The sequence below is a fragment of the Oncorhynchus mykiss genome, chromosome 9, assembly GCF_013265735.2.
Source record: "Oncorhynchus mykiss isolate Arlee chromosome 9, USDA_OmykA_1.1, whole genome shotgun sequence".
In the NCBI taxonomy this organism is placed as follows: Eukaryota; Metazoa; Chordata; class Actinopteri; order Salmoniformes; family Salmonidae; genus Oncorhynchus; species Oncorhynchus mykiss.
In genome coordinates this window covers 70,112,900-70,132,455 of record NC_048573.1, presented here as the reverse complement: position 1 = coordinate 70,132,455, position 19,556 = coordinate 70,112,900, and the positions used below count along the sequence as shown (strand labels likewise).

The 19,556-nt window shown below is 45.5% G+C and overlaps 2 protein-coding genes across 3 annotated transcripts in view; one reads left to right on the top strand and one right to left on the bottom strand.

Annotated features, from left to right (window-relative positions):
• The window catches only part of tnr5 (Tumor necrosis factor receptor superfamily member 5), a gene marked incomplete at its 5' end in the record, with an annotated part of 1,066,050 nt that overhangs the window by 245,919 nt on the left and 800,575 nt on the right, over positions 1 to 19,556 (bottom strand).
• LOC110531267 (1-phosphatidylinositol 4,5-bisphosphate phosphodiesterase eta-2) overlaps positions 1 to 19,556 on the top strand; it is an 85,200-nt gene that overhangs the window by 54,379 nt on the left and 11,265 nt on the right. For both annotated transcript variants that reach the window (XM_036988873.1, XM_036988874.1), the window contains exons 12-20: positions 673 to 771; positions 5,005 to 5,105; positions 5,241 to 5,326; positions 7,194 to 7,379; positions 7,600 to 7,707; positions 7,929 to 8,053; positions 8,814 to 8,898; positions 10,655 to 10,801; positions 14,322 to 14,401. In XM_036988873.1, the coding sequence (XP_036844768.1) occupies positions 673 to 771; positions 5,005 to 5,105; positions 5,241 to 5,326; positions 7,194 to 7,379; positions 7,600 to 7,707; positions 7,929 to 8,053; positions 8,814 to 8,898; positions 10,655 to 10,801; positions 14,322 to 14,401 (1,017 nt within the window). The remainder of the gene's footprint in view (positions 1 to 672; positions 772 to 5,004; positions 5,106 to 5,240; positions 5,327 to 7,193; positions 7,380 to 7,599; positions 7,708 to 7,928; positions 8,054 to 8,813; positions 8,899 to 10,654; positions 10,802 to 14,321; positions 14,402 to 19,556) is intronic.

The following is a 19,556-nucleotide window of genomic DNA, read 5'->3' as shown; positions in this document are numbered from 1 at the left end:
TGTAGTCTGCCACACACACACCCACTGCAAATGTAGTCTGCCACACACATACCCACTGCAAATGTAGTCTGCCACACACATACCCACTGCAAATGTAGTCTGCCACACGCACACCCACTGCAAATGTAGTCTGCCACACACACACCCACTGCAAATGTAGTCTGCCACACACATACCCACTGCAAATGTAGTCTGCCACACACATACCCACTGCAAATGTAGTCTGCCACACACATACCCACTGCAAATGTAGTCTGCCACACACATACCCACTGCAAATGTAGTCTGCCACACGCACACCACTGCAAATGTAGTCTGCCACACACATACCCACTGCAAATGTAGTCTGCCACACCCACACCCACTGCAAATGTAGTCTGCCACAAGCATACCCACTGCAAATGTAGTCTGCCACACACATACCCACTGCAAATGTAGTCTGCCACACACACACCCACTGCAAATGTAGTCTGCCACACACACCCACTGCAAATGTAGTCTGCCACACACACACCCACTGCAAATGTAGTCTGCCACACAAAATATTTCTATCTATATTCTGCCAGGCTTATTCTGCCACTCTCAGTAATATATGTGGTATTTTGTGTATGTGGTATTTTGTGTATGTAAAGTCTATGTAGATAAAGTGTTTGTACTCTCTTTCTCTTCCAGGGTAAAGGTGATGATGGTGCAGAAATAGGGGACGAAGCCAACCCCAGCACTAACAAGCGTCTGGGTAGGACCTTCATGGGCAGCTTCTCTAAACGCAAGGTGGGCATCACCCCTCCCCCCCTCTCCTTTCCACCTTCACAGTTCATCTCTCTCCACCTTCACAGTTCATCTCTCTCCACCTTCACAGTTCATCTCTCTCCACCTTCACAGTTCATCTCTCTCCACCTTCACAGTTCATCTCTCTCCACCTTCACAGTTCATCTCTCTCCACCTTCACAGTTCATCTCTCTCCACCTTCACAGTTCATCTCTCTCCACCTTCACAGTTCATCTCTCTCCACCTTCACAGTTCATCTCTCTCCACCTTCACAGTTCATCTCTCTCCACCTTCACAGTTCATCTCTCTCAATTCATTTCAAAGGGCTTTATTGGCATGGGGAAAAACATGTTTACATTGTCAAAGCAAGTGAAAAGAATAATTAACAAAAGTGAAATAAACAATCAGAAATGAACAGTGAACATTACAGAAGTTTCAAAGGAATAGAGACATTTCAAATGTCATTATGTCTATATACAGTGTTATAATGATGTGCAAATAGTTCAAGTACAAAAGGGAAAATAAATTAACATAAATATGGGTTGTATTTACAATGGTGTTTGTTCTTCACTGGTTGCCCTTTTCTTATGGCAACAGGTCACAAATCTTGCTGCTGTGATGGTACACTGTGGAATTTCACCTACTAGATATGGATGTTTATTGAAATCGTGTTTGTTTTCGAATTCTTTGTGGATCTGTGTAATCTGAGGGAAATATGTCTCTATGGTCATACATTGGGCAGGAGGTTAGGAAGTGCAGCTCAGTTTCCACCTCATGTTGTGGGCAGTGTGCACATAGCCTGTCTTCTCCTGAGAGCCAGGTCCGACTATTTCAATAACAAGGCTATGCTCACTCTATACACAGTTAAAGCTTTCCTTAAGTTTGGGTCAGTCACAGTGGTCAGCTATTCTGTCACTGTACTCTCAGTTTAGGGCCAAATAGCATTCTAGTTTGCTCTGTTTTTTTTGTTAATTCTTTCCAATGTGTCATGTAATTATCTTTTTGTTTTCACATGATTTGCTTGGGTCTAATTGTGCTGCTGTCCTGGGGCTCTGTAGGGTGTGTTTGTGTTTGTGAACACAGCCCCAGGGACAGCTTGCTTAGGGGACTCTTCTCCAGGTTCATCTCTCTGTAGGTGATGGCTTTGTTGTGGAAGGTTTGGGAATCGCTTCCTTTTAGGTGGTTATAGAATTTAACGACTCTTTTCAAGATTTTGATAATTAGCAGGTATCGTCCTAATTCTACTCTGCATGCATATATTTGGTATTTTACATTGTACACAGAGGATGTTTTTGCAGAATTCTGCATGCAGTCTCATTTTGGTGTTTGTCCCATTTTGTGAATTCTTGGTTGGTGAGCGGACCCCAGACCTCACAACCATAAAGGACAATGGGTTCTATGACTGATTCAAGTATTTTTAGCCTGATCCGAATTGGGATGTCTAATTGTATGTTCCTGTTGATGGTGTAGAAGGCCCTTCTAGCACAGTTTTGTGGAAGTTACCTGTGGCGCTGATGTTTAGGCCGAGTTGGGTATAGTTTTTTGTGTGCTCTAGGGCAACGGTGTCTAGAAGCAATTTGTATTTGCAGCCCTGGTAACTGGACCTGTTTTGGAACACCATTATTTTGGTCTTACTGAGATTTACTGTCAGGGCCCAGGTCTGACATAATCTGTGCCGAAGATCTAGGTGATGCTGTAGGCCCTCCTTAGTTGGGAACAGATCTAGGTGATGCTGTAGGCCCTCCTTGGTTGGGAACAGATCTAGGTGATGCTGTAGACCCTCCTTGGTTGGTGACAGATCTAGGTGCTGCTGTAGTTCCTCCTTGGTTGGTGACAGATCTAGGTGCTGCTGTAGTTCCTCCTTGGTTGGGAACAGATCTAGGTGATGCTGTAGGCCCTCCTTGGTTGGGAACAGATCTAGGTGCTGCTGAAGGCCCTCCTTGGTTGGGAACAGATCTAGGTGCTGCTGAAGGCCCTCCTTGGTTGGGAACAGATCTAGGTGCTGCTGTAGGCCCTCCTTGGTTGGGAACAGATCTAGGTGATGCTGTAGGCCCTCCTTGGTTGGGGACAGATCTAGGTGATGCTGTAGGCCCTCCTTGGTTGGTGACAGATCTAGGTGCTGCTGAAGGCCCTCCTTGGTTGGGAACAGATCTAGGTGCTGCTGTAGGCCCTCCTTGGTTGGGAACAGATCTAGGTGATGCTGTAGGCCCTCCTTGGTTGGGAACAGATCTAGGTGATGCTGTAGGCCCTCCTTGGTTGGGAACAGATCTAGGTGCTGCTGTAGGCCCTCCTTGGTTGGTGACAGATCTAGGTGATGCTGTAGACCCTCCTTGGTTGGTGACAGATCTAGGTGCTGCTGTAGACCCTCCTTGGTTGGGAACAGATCTAGGTGCTGCTGTAGGCCCTCCTTGGTTGGGAACAGATCTAGGTGCTGCTGTAGGCCCTCCTTGGTTGGTGACAGATCTAGGTGCTGCTGTAGACCCTCCTTGGTTGGGAACAGATCTAGGTGCTGCTGTAGGCCCTCCTTGGTTGGGAACAGATCTAGGTGCTGCTGTAGGCCCTCCTTGGTTGGGAACAGATCTAGGTGCTGCTGTAGGCCCTCCTTGGTTGGTGACAGAAGCACCAGATCATCAGTAGACATTTGACTTCAGCTTCCAGTAGAGTGAGGTCAGGTGCTGCAGACTATATTATATATATATATATATTTATATATTAATGCCATCGCCAATTCGTTGATATAAAATATTTACAGGACATTCAAAAAGCATTTAGACCCCCTGACTTTTTCCCCATTTAGCTGTTACAGCCTTATTCTAGAATTGATTAAATCGTTGTTGTTTTTTTACCCATCAACCTACACACAAATCCCCATAATGACAAAGCAAAAACTGTTTTTTCGACATTTTTGCCAATGTGTTAAAAAAAACTGAAATACCTTATTTACATAAGTATTCAGACCCTTTGTTATGAGACTCGAAATTGAGCTCAGGTGCATCCTGTTTCCATTGATCATCCTTGATCCATTGATCATCCTTGATCTTGGAAACAATGGATGATCTCTCTCTTACTCCATTACCAGTGCATCTCTCTCTCTCAGTGCATCTCTCTGGGGTTGTGTTCAGTTAGGGCCCAGTGAAATGTTTTGGACCCAGAACAGAGTGTTGTGTCCACTCCTATCCAGCTGTCTCTGCATCCTGTTGTCTCCACACCTGTACAGGTGTCCCTGCTTCCTGTTGTTTGAACTGTTGCCCAGGTGTGCCTGCTTCCTGTTGTCTCCACAGGAGACATGGCAGACTAGACCCTATATAGTCCACTACTTCTGTACTAAAGTACTGTATAGGGATAGGATGTAATAATATACTGTATAGGATGTAGTAATATAATGTACAGTATAGGATGTAGTAATATTATATACTGGATAGGATGTAGTAATACACTGGATAGGATGTAGTAATATTATATACTGTATACTGGATAGGATGTAGTAATATGATATACTGGATAGGATGTAGTAATATTATATACTGTATACTGGATAGGATGTAGTAATATACTGAATATTATGTAGTAATATTATATACTGAATAGGATGTAGTAATATTATATACTGGATAGGATGTAGTAATATACTGGATAGGATGTAGTAATATACTGAATAGGATGTAGTAATATTATATACTGGATAGGATGTAGTAATATGCTGAATAGGATGTAGTAATATTATATACTGGATAGGATGTAGTAATATTATATACTGTATACTGGATAGGATGTAGTAATATACTGAATATGATCTAGTAATATTATATACTGTATACTGAATAGGATGTAGTAATATTATATACTGTATACTGGATAGGATGTAGTAATATACTGAATATGATCTAGTAATATGATATACTGTATACTGAATAGGATGTAGTAATATTATATACTGTATACTGAATAGGATGTAGTAATATTATATACTGTATACTGGATAGGATGTAGTAATATTATATACTGTATACTGAATAGGATGTAGTAATATACTGTGCTGTGTTGGGATGGGATGTGGTAATATCATATACTGTTTCGTGGTAGGATTTAGTAATATACTTTACTGTATAGTGATAGAATATACAGTAGTAACATGCTGTATTGTGATAAGATGCACTACCAGACGCTGCTCTTCTCTGAGTCTATAGTGCCGTTGTGACTGTATTTGTTTGACTGTATTTGACCTTTCCCTTCCAGAAAAAGACTGTCAAGCTGAAGAAGACCAACAGCCTTGAAGACATCGACACAGACCAGGAGAGCACCAGCAGCGCCACCCGGGCCCCCCTGCATCACAGCAGGTACTGTTACCATTAAGTTATACCTGCACCACAGTTACAGTACTCATGGAAAACACTTGTACTGGGAGACGCTCTACTGTAAGCTTAGATGTACCAAAGATGTGTCCCTCTGGCTCATTGGTTGTTCTCCTGCAGGAAGAAGACCATGAAGCTGACCAGGGCTCTGTCAGACTTGGTCAAATACACCAAGTCAGTGGGCGTCTCCGACATAGAGAAACAAGGTGAGCAGGGGGAACAAAACTCTCCCTACCTGAACCTGCTTCAGTATACTGACACTGGCCCCATCTCTCTACCTGAACCTGCTTCATTGTACTGACACTGGCCCCGTCTCCCTACCTGAACCTGCTTCATTGTACTGACACTGGCCCCATCTCTCTACCTGAACCTGCTTCATTGTACTGACACTGGCCCGTCTCCCTACCTGAACCTGCTTCATTGTACTGACACTGGCCCCGTCTCTCTACCTGAACCTGCTTCAGTATACTGACACTGGCCCCGTCTCTCTACCTGAACCTGCTTCATTGTACTGACACTGGCCCGTCTCTCTACCTGAACCTGCTTCATTGTACTGACACTGGCCCGTCTCCCTACTTGTACCTGCTTCACTATACAGACACTGGCCCGTCTCCCTACCTGAACCTGCTTCACTATACAGACACTGGCCCGTCTCCCTACCTGAACCTGCTTCACTATACAGACACTGGCCCGTCTCTCTACCTGAACCTGCTTCATTATACAGACACTGGCCCGTCTCTCTACATGTACCTGCTTCACTATACAGACACTGGCCCGTCTCCCTACCTGAACCTGCTTCACTATACTGACACTGGCCCGTCTCCCTACCTGAACCTGCTTCACTATACTGACACTGGCCCGTCTCTCTACTTGTACCTGCTTCACTATACAGACACTGGCCCGTCTCCCTACCTGAACCTGCTTCACTATACTGACACTGGCCCGTCTCCCTACCTGTACCTGCTTCACTATACAGACACTGGCCCGTCTCCCTACCTGTACCTGCTTCACTATACAGACACTGGCCCGTCTCCCTACCTGAATCTGCTTCATTATACTGACACTGGCCCGTCTCCCTACCTGAATCTGCTTCATTATACTGACACTGGCCCGTCTCCCTACCTGAACCTGCTTCATTGTACTGACACTGGCCCCGTCTCTCTACCTGAACCTGCTTCAGTATACTGACACTGGCCCCGTCTCTCTACCTGAACCTGCTTCATTGTACTGACACTGGCCCGTCTCTCTACCTGAACCTGCTTCATTGTACTGACACTGGCCCGTCTCCCTACCTGTACCTGCTTCACTATACAGACACTGGCCCGTCTCCCTACTTGTACCTGCTTCACTATACAGACACTGGTCCGTCTCCCTACCTGAACCTGCTTCACTATACAGACACTGGCCCGTCTCTCTACCTGAACCTGCTTCATTATACAGACACTGGCCCGTCTCTCTACATGTACCTGCTTCACTATACAGACACTGGCCCGTCTCTCTACCTGAACCTGCTTCACTATACAGACACTGGCCCGTCTCCCTACCTGAATCTGCTTCACTATACAGACACTGGCCCGTCTCCCTACCTGTACCTGCTTCACTATACAGACACTGGCCCGTCTCCCTACCTGAACCTGCTTCACTATACTGACACTGGCCCGTCTCCCTACCTGAATCTGCTTCATTATACAGACACTGGCCCGTCTCTCTACCTGAACCTGCTTCACTATACTGACACTGGCCCGTCTCCCTACCTGAATCTGCTTCATTATACTGACACTGGCCCGTCTCTCTACCTGAACCTGCTTCACTATACAGACACTGGCCCGTCTCTCTACTTGAACCTGCTTCACTATACAGACACTGGCCCCATCTCCCTACCTGTACCTGCTTCACTATACAGACACTGGCCCCAAAGATACTGCACTTTTCTCTTTTCCTACTGCTGTATCTATTTTTAAAGTCCAAACAGTGTTCTCATTTAATCACTACAATGAAAGATCTAAATAACATGTGTTGATATGTTTTTTCCCCAAAGCCAAAATAAAGTGTGTGTGTGTGTGTGTCTTCCAGCCGCCAGCTCCAGTTGGCAGGTGTCTTCTCTGAGCGAGACCAAGGCCCACCAGATCATGCAGCAGAAAGCCGACACCTTCATCCACTTTAACCAGCGGCAGCTCTCGCGCGTCTACCCCTCCTCCTACCGTGTGGACTCTTCCAACTTCAATCCCCAGCCCTTCTGGAATGCTGGATGCCACCTGGGTAATGGGGGGGGGGGGGGGGATCCATGTCCAGATTTAAACTTTTAACATGTTTGGTAATATTGAGCCCCACTCTAGCCAGTGAATTCTCCAATGGCTCCCTCAGAATTTCGATCCATTTGCCCAAATATTTTCTGATTTTAAAAGTGTTGTTCAAATGTTATTATTATTATTATTATTTTCTGACTAATTGGAAATGTTTTGATTTGTGTGGTTGTCAGTGGCGTTGAACTACCAGTCAGAAGGGAGAGTTCTCCAGCTGAACAGAGCCAAGTTCAACAGCAACGGCAACTGTGGCTTCATCCTGAAGCCGGCCTGTATGTGTGAAGGTATGTTGTGGCATCCTCACATTGATTTCATAGCTAAAGGCTAGTGCACATCGTAGCAAAACCTTTTTGCAACAGAAAACAAAAATGAGCGTTTCTTATTTGACAAGTTCAGTCTCCCTGTTTCAGTTTTGTTTTTCTTTTAGTTTTGTTCATATTGAATATGACCCAGGTATCTACCATGGGAAAGACTAAGTAATTTTGTCCCTCCATGCCTCCTGTAGGTGCCTTTAACCCCATGATAGAGGATCCATTTCCAGGGCAGATGAAGAAACAACTGGTGCTGAAGATCATCAGTGGGCAACAGCTACCGAAGCCCAAAGACTCTATGCTGGGGGACAGAGGAGAGGTAATTATTTATTTATCGTAAAAAATAAATACAATTCCCATTTCTCACAATGACCTTTCTATGGATTTATTTTGAGGAATATCCAAAACCTCAATCATTTGTGGGTCAAATTCACACGGAATGTCCCCATCACAGGAGGCAGGTGAAGGGAGGACCACATAATAATGTCCCCATCACAGGAGGCAGGTGAAGGGAGGACCACATAATAATGTCCCCATCACAGGAGGCAGGTGAAGGGAGGACCACATAATAATGTCCCCATCACAGGAGGCAGGTGAAGGGAGGACCACATAATAATGTCCCCATCACAGGAGACAGGTGAAGGGAGGACCACATAATAATGTCCCCATCACAGGAGGCAGGTGAAGGGAGGACCACATAATAATGTCCCCATCACAGGAGGCAGGTGAAGGGAGGACCACATAATAATGTCCCCATCACAGGAGGCAGGTGAAGGGAGGACCACATAATAATGTCCCCATCACAGGAGACAGGTGAAGGGAGGACCACATAATAATGTCCCCATCACAGGAGGCAGGTGAAGGGAGGACCACATAATAATGGCTTGAATGGAATATTATCAACCACATGGAAAACATGTTTGATGCGTTCGATTCCATTTATTCCGTTCCAGCCAATTACTGTAAGCCCATCCTCCCCAATTAAGGTGCCACCAGCCGCCTGTGGTCCCTGTTAGTACTACTGCTACTACTTGGTTTGGTGAAGCCTCTAAATGTTCTCTGTCCATCTGCCTTGTCAGATTATCGACCCCTTTGTGGAGGTGGAGATCATTGGTCTACCAGTGGACTGCTGTAAGGAACAGACCAGGGTGGTGGATGACAACGGTGAGTATGTTGGAATAATACGTTGGCTAAATGTGTGTTGCACCAGCTATACTATGTCTTATAGGTTGGGTTAAGTCGTGGGTTTCATTTTTGTGTGTCTTGTATAATTGAGGAGGTTAGCACCGGCATAGTGCACTGCTAGCACTACTTGGTCTCCAGACACACCATACCTGAATGATTTATGAGTGATGAGACTGGCTCTCTAACTCCTCTCTCTCCCACTCTCCTACTTTCCCTCCCTCTACTTTCCATTTATCCTACTCTCTCTCCCTCTCTCATACTCTCTTCCTCCCTTACTCTCCCTCTCTCCTACCTTCCTCTCTCCTACTCTCTTCCCCACTCCCTCCTACTCTCCCTCTCCCTCCTACTCTCCCTCCCTCTCCTACTCTTTCTTTCTCTCCCTCTCCCTCCCTCTCTTCCCTCTCTTCCCTACTCTTTCTCTCTTTTGCTCTCTCCTACTCTTTCTCTCCTTCTCTTTCTCTCTCCTACAATTTCTCTCCTATTCTCTCTCTCTCTCGCGCTCGCTCTCTCGCGCTCTCTCCTGCTCTCTTCCTCGCTCTCTTACTCTCTCTCTCTCCTGCTCTCTTCCTCGCTCTCTTACTCGCTCTCTCTCTCATGCTCTTACTCACTCTCTTTCTCTCTCTCTTGCTCTTACTCTCTCTCTCTCTCTCTCTCTCCTGCTCTCTTACTCGCTCTCTCTCTCTCCTGCTCTCTTACTCGCTCTCTCTCCCTCTCTCCCTCCCTCTCCTACTCTTTCTTTCTTTCTCTCTCTCTCTTCCCTACTCTCTCTCTCTCCTGCCCTTTCTCTTTCTCTCCTGCTCTTTCTCCCTCTCCTGCTCTTTCTCCCTCTCCTGCTCTTTCTCTCTCTCTCCTACTTTCATTCTCTTTCTCTATTTCTCTTTCTCTCTCCTACTCTTTCTCGCTCTCTCTCCTGCTCGCTCTCTCTCCTGCTCGCTCTCTCCTGCTCGCTCTCTCTCCTGCTCGCTCTTTCTCTCGTTCTCTTTCTCTCGCTCTCTTTCTCCTACTCTACTCTTTCTCTCTTCTCTCTCCTACTCCTTTTCTCTTTTTCTCCTATGATTTTTCTTTCTCCCCTATGCCTTTTCTCTTTCTCTCCTACTCTCTTTCTCTCCAACTCTCTCTTTCTCTCCTACTCTCTTTCTCTCCTACTCTCTCTTTCTCTCCTACTCTCTCTCTTTCTCTCCTCCTCCTCTTTCTTTCTCTCCTACTCTCTCTCTTTCTCTCCTCCTCTTTCTTTCTCTCCTACTCTCTCTCTCTCTCTCTCTCCTCCTCCTTTCTTTCTCTCCTACTCTCTCTCTTTCTCTCCTCCTCTTTCTCTTTCTCTCCCCCTCCTCTTTCTCTCTCTCCTACTCGCTCTCTTTCTCTCCTACTCGCTCTCTTTCTCTCCTACTCGCTCTCTCTTTCTCTCCTACTCGCTCTCTCTTTCTCTCCTACTCGGTCTCTCTTTCTCTCCTACTCGCTCTCTCTATCTCTCCTACTCGCTCTCTCCTACTTTCTCTCCTACTCGTTCTCTCCTACTCCCTCTCTCTCATACTCTCTCCTACTCTTTCTCTCCTACTCCTACTCTTTCTTTCTCTCCTACTCTATCCTACTCTTTCTTTCTCTCCTACTCTTTCTCTCTTTCTCGCTCTCTCTCTCCTACTCTTTCTCTCTTTTTTTTTGCCCATCTCAATCTGTCTTTCTCTCTTTGTCTCTTTTTCTCTTCCTCGCTCACCTGTCCTCCCTCTTTCCTCTCCAGGCTTTAACCCCATGTGGGAGGAGACGCTGGTGTTCACGCTGCACATGCCCGAGCTGGCGCTGGTACGTTTCCTGGTGTGGGACCATGACCCGATCGGCCAGGACTTCATTGGCCAGCGCACCATCGCCTTCAACAGCATGATACCAGGTGTCTATCTACATCCTCCTTCAATCCAGCACACCCCCAACCACTACTGTTCTGTTGTCGGACACTCAACTGGCCTGTTAGTATAGGGCAGGGATCATCCTACTAGATCTGTTAGTATTGGTCAGGGATCATCCTACTAGATCTGTTAGTATTGGGCAGGGATCATCCTACTCGATCTGTTAGTATTGGGCAGGGATCATCCTACTCGATCTGTTAGTATAGGGCAGGGATCATCCTACTAGATCTGTTAGTATAGGGCAGGGATCATCCTACTCGATCTGTTAGTATAGGGCAGGGATCATCCTACTCGATCTGTTAGTATAGGGCAGGGATCATCCTACTCGATCTGTTAGTATAGGGCAGGGATCATCCTACTAGATCTGTTAGTATAGGGCAGGGATCATCCCACTCGATCTGTTAGTATAGGGCAGGGATCATCCTACTCGATCTGTTAGTATAGGGCAGGGATCATCCCACTCGATCTGTTAGTATAGGGCAGGGATCATCCTACTCGATCTGTTAGTATAGGGCAGGGATCATCCTACTCGATCTGTTAGTATAGGGCAGGGATCATCCTACTCGATCTGTTAGTATAGGGCAGGGATCATCCTACTCGATCTGTTAGTATAGGGCAGGGATCATCCTACTCGATCTGTTAGTATAGGGCAGGGATCATCCTACTAGATCTGTTAGTATAGGGCAGGGATCATCCCACTCGATCTGTTAGTATAGGGCAGGGATCATCCTACTCGATCTGTTAGTATAGGGCAGGGATCATCCCACTCGATCTGTTAGTATAGGGCAGGGATCATCCTACTCGATCTGTTAGTATAGGGCAGGGATCATCCTACTCGATCTGTTAGTATAGGGCAGGGATCATCCTACTCGATCTGTTAGTATAGGGCAGGGATCATCCTACTCGATCTGTTAGTATAGGGCAGGGATCATCCTACTAGATCTGTTAGTATAGGGCAGGGATCATCCTACTCGATCTGTTAGTATAGGGCAGGGATCATCCTACTCGATCTGTTAGTATAGGGCAGGGATCATCCTACTCGATATGTTAGTATAGGGCAGGGATCATCCTACTCGATCTGTTAGTATAGGGCAGGGATCATCCTACTCGATCTGTTAGTATAGGGCAGGGATCATCCTACTCGATCTGTTAGTATAGGGCAGGGATCATCCTACTCGATCTGTTAGTATAGGGCAGGGATCATCCTACTAGATCTGTTAGTATAGGGCAGGGATCATCCTACTCGATCTGTTAGTATAGGGCAGGGATCATCCTACTCGATCTGTTAGTATAGGGCAGGGATCATCCTACTCGATCTGTTAGTATAGGGCAGGGATCATCCTACTCGATCTGTTAGTATAGGGCAGGGATCATCCTACTCGATCTGTTAGTATAGGGCAGGGATCATCCTACTCGATCTGTTAGTATAGGGCAGGGATCATCCTACTCGATCTGTTAGTATAGGGCAGGGATCATCCTACTAGATCTGTTAGTATAGGGCAGGGATCATCCTACTCGATCTGTTAGTATAGGGCAGGGATCATCCGGCAGGGATCATCCTACTCGATCTGTTAGTATAGGGCAGGGATCATCCTACTAGATCTGTTAGTATAGGGCAGGGATCATCCTACTAGATCTGTTAGTATAGGGCAGGGATCATCCTACTCGATCTGTTAGTATAGGGCAGGGATCATCCTACTCGATCTGTTAGTATAGGGCAGGGATCATCCTACTCAATCTGTTAGTATAGGGCAGGGATCATCCTACTCGATCTGTTAGTATAGGGCAGGGATCATCCTACTCGATCTGTTAGTATAGGGCAGGGATCATCCTACTAGATCTGTTAGTATAGGGCAGGGATCATCCTACTCGATCTGTTAGTATAGGGCAGGGATCATCCTACTCGATCTGTTAGTATAGGGCAGGGATCATCCTACTAGATCTGTTAGTATAGGGCAGGGATCATCCTACTCGATCTGTTAGTATAGGGCAGGGATCATCCTACTAGATCTGTTAGTATAGGGCAGGGATCATCCTACTAGATCTGTTAGTATAGGGCAGGGATCATCCTACTAGATCTGTTAGTATAGGGCAGGGATCATCCTACTAGATCTGTTAGTATAGGGCAGGGATCATCCTACTAGATTCAGCTGCGGCCCGGGTTTTGTTTCTTTAGCGGCTGATCAGGGGACTGGAACATAATTACAAATCATTTGTAGACTGCAAATTCACCTCAAGAAGCCCAAACAGATATAATATTTGACTAAAACATAATAATTTGAAACCTTGCTTACATGCAATATATCTTTCTATTACACGAGGGGAGACTTTAGAACAGGTTTCCCAAAGTTGAATCACTTGGAGCTGATTAGCTGGTGTCTTTAATGTCCAAATTTGACCACGGGCCGTCAGTAGGGTAACCCTGGTATAGGCTGTGTGTGTATATAGCTGTTAGCAGTTTGTGTACTATGTTGGGAACAGGTCAGTATGTGTTTTTTTTATTTTTTTTATTTTACCTTTATTTAACCAGGCAAGTCAGTTAAGAACAAATTCTTATTTTCAATGACGGCCACTGGTTAACCAGTGGGTTAACTGCCTGTTCAAGGGCAGAACGACAGATTTGTACCTTGTCAGCTCGGGGGTTTGAACTCGCAACCTTCCGGTTACTAGTCCAACGCTCTAACCACTAGGCTACCCTGCCGCCTCATATTGTAGTTGATATAGCTGTTCATAGTTTTGTTATTTGTACTGGGAACAGTTCGGTATATGTGTTAGTTTATACTGTAGTTGTTAGTAGTGTTATGTTGTGAACTGGGAACAGTTCGGTATATGTGTTAGTTTATACTGTAGTTGTTAGTAGTGTTGTGTTGTGAACTGGGAACAGTTCGGTATATGTGTTAGTTTATACTGTAGTTGTTAGTAGTGTTATGTTGTGAACTGGGAACAGTTCGGTATATGTGTTAGTTTATACTGTAGTTGTTAGTAGTGTTATGTTGTGAACTGGGAACAGTTCGGTATATGTGTTAGTTTATACTGTAGTTGTTAGTAGTGTTATGTTGTGAACTGGGAACAGTTCGGTATATGTGTTAGTTTATACTGTAGTTGTTAGTAGTGTTATGTTGTGAACTGGGAACAGTTCGGTATATGTGTTAGTTTATACTGTAGTTGTTAGTAGTGTTATGTTGTGAACTGGGAACAGTTCGGTATATGTGTTAGTTTATACTGTAGTTGTTAGTAGTGTTATGTTGTGAACTGGGAACAGTTCGGTATATGTGTTAGTTTATACTGTAGTTGTTAGTAGTGTTATGTTGTGAACTGGGAACAGTTTATGATTGTTGTGCTATTTGAAAACGTTTGAGGCCTTCTCTGATTTTAGTAGTGCTTCATGGTTGTTTCATTGATCTTCTACCAGAGAGTCCAGAGATATGAAACATTGTTCTGTTCGTTTCCATGTACCTGGGCTCATTGTCATATTTTATGTGTGTGCTTTTTTTTAAAATGTAGGTTATCGCCACGTGTATTTGGAAGGTATGGAGGCGGCCTCCATCTTTGTTCACGTGTCTGTACATGACATCACTGGTAAGGTAGGTACTAAGGGAAGTGACCAGGGTATTTCCCCCACAAGGCCTTTCTGTTTTGTATGCAAGCGTTTGCCCTTTTAATTGTACCACTTTTTAATTGTGCGTCTCTCAATAATTTTACGTTGGACTTCTAAAAATAAATTAAACATAAAAAAAATAAGTTCTGCTCCAAGTACTTTTCAACACAATATTTCAGAGAGAATTGAAGTGAGTTTTCCTCCTATTCATCAACAGACGGTGGTTATTGAAAGGAAAACAAATCTCCATTGTTATACAGATGAAGGATTGTCAGTGCCAAAGCTGGAAAATAAATATAATCATTGAAAAATCCATTCAATTAGGAGCTCTCGTTAATTGTCCCGGTTGCAGATCAATGGAGAATAATTAATCAGAGGTGCCTAATTAAGTAATGAAGTGTCCTTAGCAGCAGCCAACCACGGCCCAGACAGCCCAGCTGTGTCATCTGCGTGTCACAGTTGAGTGGCAGCTGCTGCAGCCGCCACCGTTCTGACAATTAGCACGTTTAAATGGAGACAGATATAGATTACAGTCGCCTCAATAGTGATTATATTTTCTTCAAGCCAGATGCTACTCTCCCTATAGACAGGCAGGGATATGAACTTGTATTTATGATATAGGATTTTTAGATTACTGACTCAAGTCGCTCTAAATTGATGTTCAGTCGACTTTGGATAAATCTAATGTTGTTGGACTGTCGTAACATCTTGCATTGAACCAGAAAAGTTAATTGAATAGGTATTGGAAAACTGTAGACACATTCTACTACAGTTTGCACTTAACCAAAGTGTTCTTACCGGGAGTCAATCAATGCACTTTGAATCAAATGAAACAATTGACTACTAGAGATCTGAAACCATATTCTATAGTCTCTCTACTAGAGAACTGAAACCATATTCTATAGTCTCTCTACTAGAGAACTGAAACCATATTCTATAGTCTCTCTACTAGAGAACTGAAACCATATTCTATAGTCTCTCTACTAGAGAACTGAAACCAGATTCTATAGTCTCTCTACTAGAGAACTGAAACCATATTCTATAGTCTCTCCACTAGAGATCTGAAACCAGATTCTATAGTCTCTCTACTAGAGAACTGAAACCATATTCTATAGTCTCTCCACTAGAGATCTGAAACCATATTCTATAGTCTCTCTACTAGAGAACTGAAACCATATTCTATAGTCTCTCTACTAGAGAACTGAAACCATATTCTATAGTCTCTCTACTAGAGATCTGAAACCATATTCTATAGTCTCTCCACTAGAGAACTGAAACCATATTTTATAGTCTCTCTACTAGAGAACTGAAACCATATTCTATAGTCTCTCCAATAAAGATCTGAAACCATATTCTATAGTCTCTCTACTAGAGAACTAAAACCATATTCTATAATCTATCTGCTAGAGAACTGAAACCATATTATATAGTCTCTCTACTAGAGAACTGAAACCATATTATATAGTCTATCTGCTAGATAACTGAAACCATATTATATAGTCTCTCCAATAGAGAACTGAAACCATCTTTGAATAGTCTATCTACTAGAGAACTGAAACCACCTTTCCATAGACTATCTACTAGAGAACTAAAACCATCTTGCAATAGTCTATCTAAACTCAGCAAAAAAAGAAATGTCCTCTCACTGTCAACTGCATTTATTTTCAGCAACTGTGTAAATATTTGTATGAAAATAAGATTCAACAACAGACATAAACTGAACAAGTTCCACAGACATGTGACTAACAGACATGGAACAAAGGGAGGGGGGGTCAAAAGTAACAGTCAGTATCTGGTGTGGCCACCAGCTGCATTAATCACTGCAGTGCATCTCCTCCTCATGGACTACACCAGATTTGCCAGTTCTTGCTGTGAGATGTTACCCCACTCTTCCACCAAGGCACCTGCAAGTTCCCGGACATTTCTGGGGGGAACGGCCCTAGACCTCACCCTCCGATCCAACAGGTCCCAGACGTGCTCTATGGGATTGAGATCCGGGCTCTTCGCTGGCCATGGCAGAACACTGACATTCCTGTCTTGCTGGAAATCACGCACAGAACGAGCAGTATGGCTGGTGGCATTGTCATGCTGGAGGGTCATGTCAGGATGAGCCTGCAGGAAAGGTACCACATGAGGGAGGAGGATGTCTTCCCTGTAACGCACAGCATTTAGATTGCCTGCAATGACAACAAGCTCAGTCCGATGATGCTGTGACACCCCGACCCTCCACCTCCAAATCGATCCCTCTCCAGAGTACAGGCCTCGGTGTAACGCTCATTCCTTCAATGATAAATGCGAATCCGATCATCACCCCTGGTGAGACAAAACCGCGACTCGTCAGTGAAGAGCACTTTTTGCCAGTCCTGTCTGGTCCAGCGACGGTGGGTTTGTGCCCATAGGCGACGTTGTTGCCGGTGATGTCTGGTGAGGACCTGCCTTACAACAGGCCGACAAGCCCTCAGTCCAGCCTCTCTCAGCCTATTGCGGACAGTCTGAGCACTGATTGGAGGGATTGTGCATTCCGGGTGTAACTCAGGCAGTTGTTGTTGCCATCCTGTACCTGTCCCACAGGTGTGATGTTCCGATGTACCGATCCTGTGCAGGTGTTGTTACACGTGGTCTGCCCTGCGAGGACGATCAGCTGTCTGTCCTGTCTCCCTGTAGCGCTGTCTTAGGCGTCTCACAGTACGGGCATTGCAATTTATTGCCCTGGCCACATCTTCAGTCCTCATGCCTCCTTGCAGCATGCCTAAGGCACGTTCACGCAGATGAGCAGGGACCCTGGGCATCTTGCTTTTGGTGTTTTTCAGAGTCAGTAGAAAGGCTTCTTGTGTCCTAAGTTTTCATAACTGACTTTAATTGCCTACCGTCTGTAAGCTGTTAGTGTCTTAATTAACAACCGTTCCACAGGTGCATGTTCATTAATTGTGTATGGTTCATTGAACACACATGGGAAACAGTGTTTAAACCCTTTACAATGAAGATCTGTGAAGTTATTTTGATTTTTACGAATTATCTTTGAAGGACAGGGTCGTTTCTTTTTTTGCTGAGTTTACTAGAGAACTGAAACCATCTTCGATAGTCTGACTATTACTACTAGAGAACTTGTCATTCTTCTTTTATTTCTATACTGCATTCTCTTGTCTGTCATCAACACATACTGTAATGACCACACTGTTCATTTCTCTTCCTGTTTCCAGATCTTTGTCTGCTCTGACTGTTTGTGCATCTATTTGCTGTACTCTCCCTCACTTCCCGCTCTCTCGTCTCACTCTCCCTTCTCTCTCTCGTCTCACTCTCCCTTCTCTCTCTCGTCTCACTCTCCCTTCTCTCTCTCGTCTCACTCTCCCTTGTCTCTCTCTGCCTTCTCTCTCTAATTCTCTCTCTGCCTTCTCTCTCTAATTCTCTCTCTGCCTTCTCTCTCTCGTCTCACTCTCCCTTCTCTCTCTAATTCTCTCTCTCTTCCCTCTCTCGCTCTCTCTTCCCTCTCTCGCTCTCTCTTCCCTCTCTCGCTCTCTCTTCCCTCTCTCGCCCTCTCTTCCCTCTCTCGCCCTCTCTTCCCTCTCTCGCCCTCTCTTCCCTCTCTCGCCCTCTCTTCCCTCTCTCGCCCTCTCTTCCCTCTCTCGCTCTCTCTTCCCTCTCTCGCTCTCTCTTCCCTCTCTCGCTCTCTCTTCCCTCTCTCGCTCTCTCTTCCCTCTCTCGCTCTCTCTTCCCTCTCTCGCTCTCTCTTCCCCCTCTCGCTCTCTCTTCCCTCTCTTTCTCTCGTTCTCTCCTTTCTGTGATTTCAGTTGAAACCTCTTTGTCCAAACGCTGCTTTTAGAGGCAGAAAATTGTTAGGAGTCCCGAAGGCGCCACTCTGAACCCAGGTGTAGTGAAATCCAGTCAGCACCCTGCATGTGCCACATGCCCCTTCCCTGCCACCCCAGTGATTTCGCCCATCTGCACCCGCAAGGCAATAACGTCCGCCCGTTAGAGCTAACTCATGCTGAACATGAGTTGCGAACATGATTGTGACAGCTTGACTCCTCAGTATCCTCCATCGACCCAAAGTAGATCCAATGTCACTAACATGCGCCGGTGGGGGAGAGAGAGGGACACAATACCGGGACTAGGGGTATTTTATCCCATACTCAGGAGTTTCCCAGCATGGAGCACTGCAGGGTTATACAGAATTAACAGAAAAACACATGTGTTTACGCCGTGAAACAGGAACTCTGTCAGACCTGCCCGGATCTTGCAGGGGGGGGGGGGGGGGGGGGGGTACGAAACTGTGTGTTTGTGCTATTAGTCGGTTGGCATCACATGTACTGTAATGCCTTGAGCACTCAGTCTTGGTGTAATTTCACTTGGATCTACTTGATGACGTTGGGTTGCTGCACATCATGTGCTGAAAGGCAAAGCATTTTGAAATGAACACACACACACACACACACACACACTCCAGTCATCATGGTGGTCTCAGTGCAAAGAGTGTCACAGCAGGTAACCCAGTGTTGATTCGATTGGTGAATGTCAAATTATGATCTCCATCTCTACATCCCACCTCCAACCCTGTACATGTTGACCTCCCTTCACATTGTACATGGTGACCTCCGCTCACTCTGTACATGATGACTTCGCCCCACATTGTACATTTTGACCTCCCCTCACTCTGTACATGGTGACCCTCCCCTCACTCTGTACATGGTGACCTCCGCTCACTCTGTACATGATGACTTCGCCCCACATTGTACATGGTGACCTCCCCTCACTCTGTACATGGTGACCCTCCCCTCACTCTGTACATGGTGACCCCCCCCTCCCCTCTCTGTACATGGTGACCGCCCCCCTCCCCTCTCTGTACATGGTGACCTCCCCTCACTCTGTACATGGTGACCCCCTTCCCCTCTCTGTACATGGTGACCCCCCCTCCCCTCCCTGTACATGGTGACCCTCCCCTCCCCTCTCTGTACATGGTGAACCCCCCCTCCCCTCTCTGTACATGGTGAACTCCCCTCACTCTGTACATGGTGACCCTCCCCCTCTCTGTACATGGTGACCTCCCCTCACTCTGTACATGGTGACCCTCCCCTCACTCTGTACATGGTGACCCTCCCCTCACTCTGTACATGGTGACCTCACCTCACTCTGTACATGGTGAC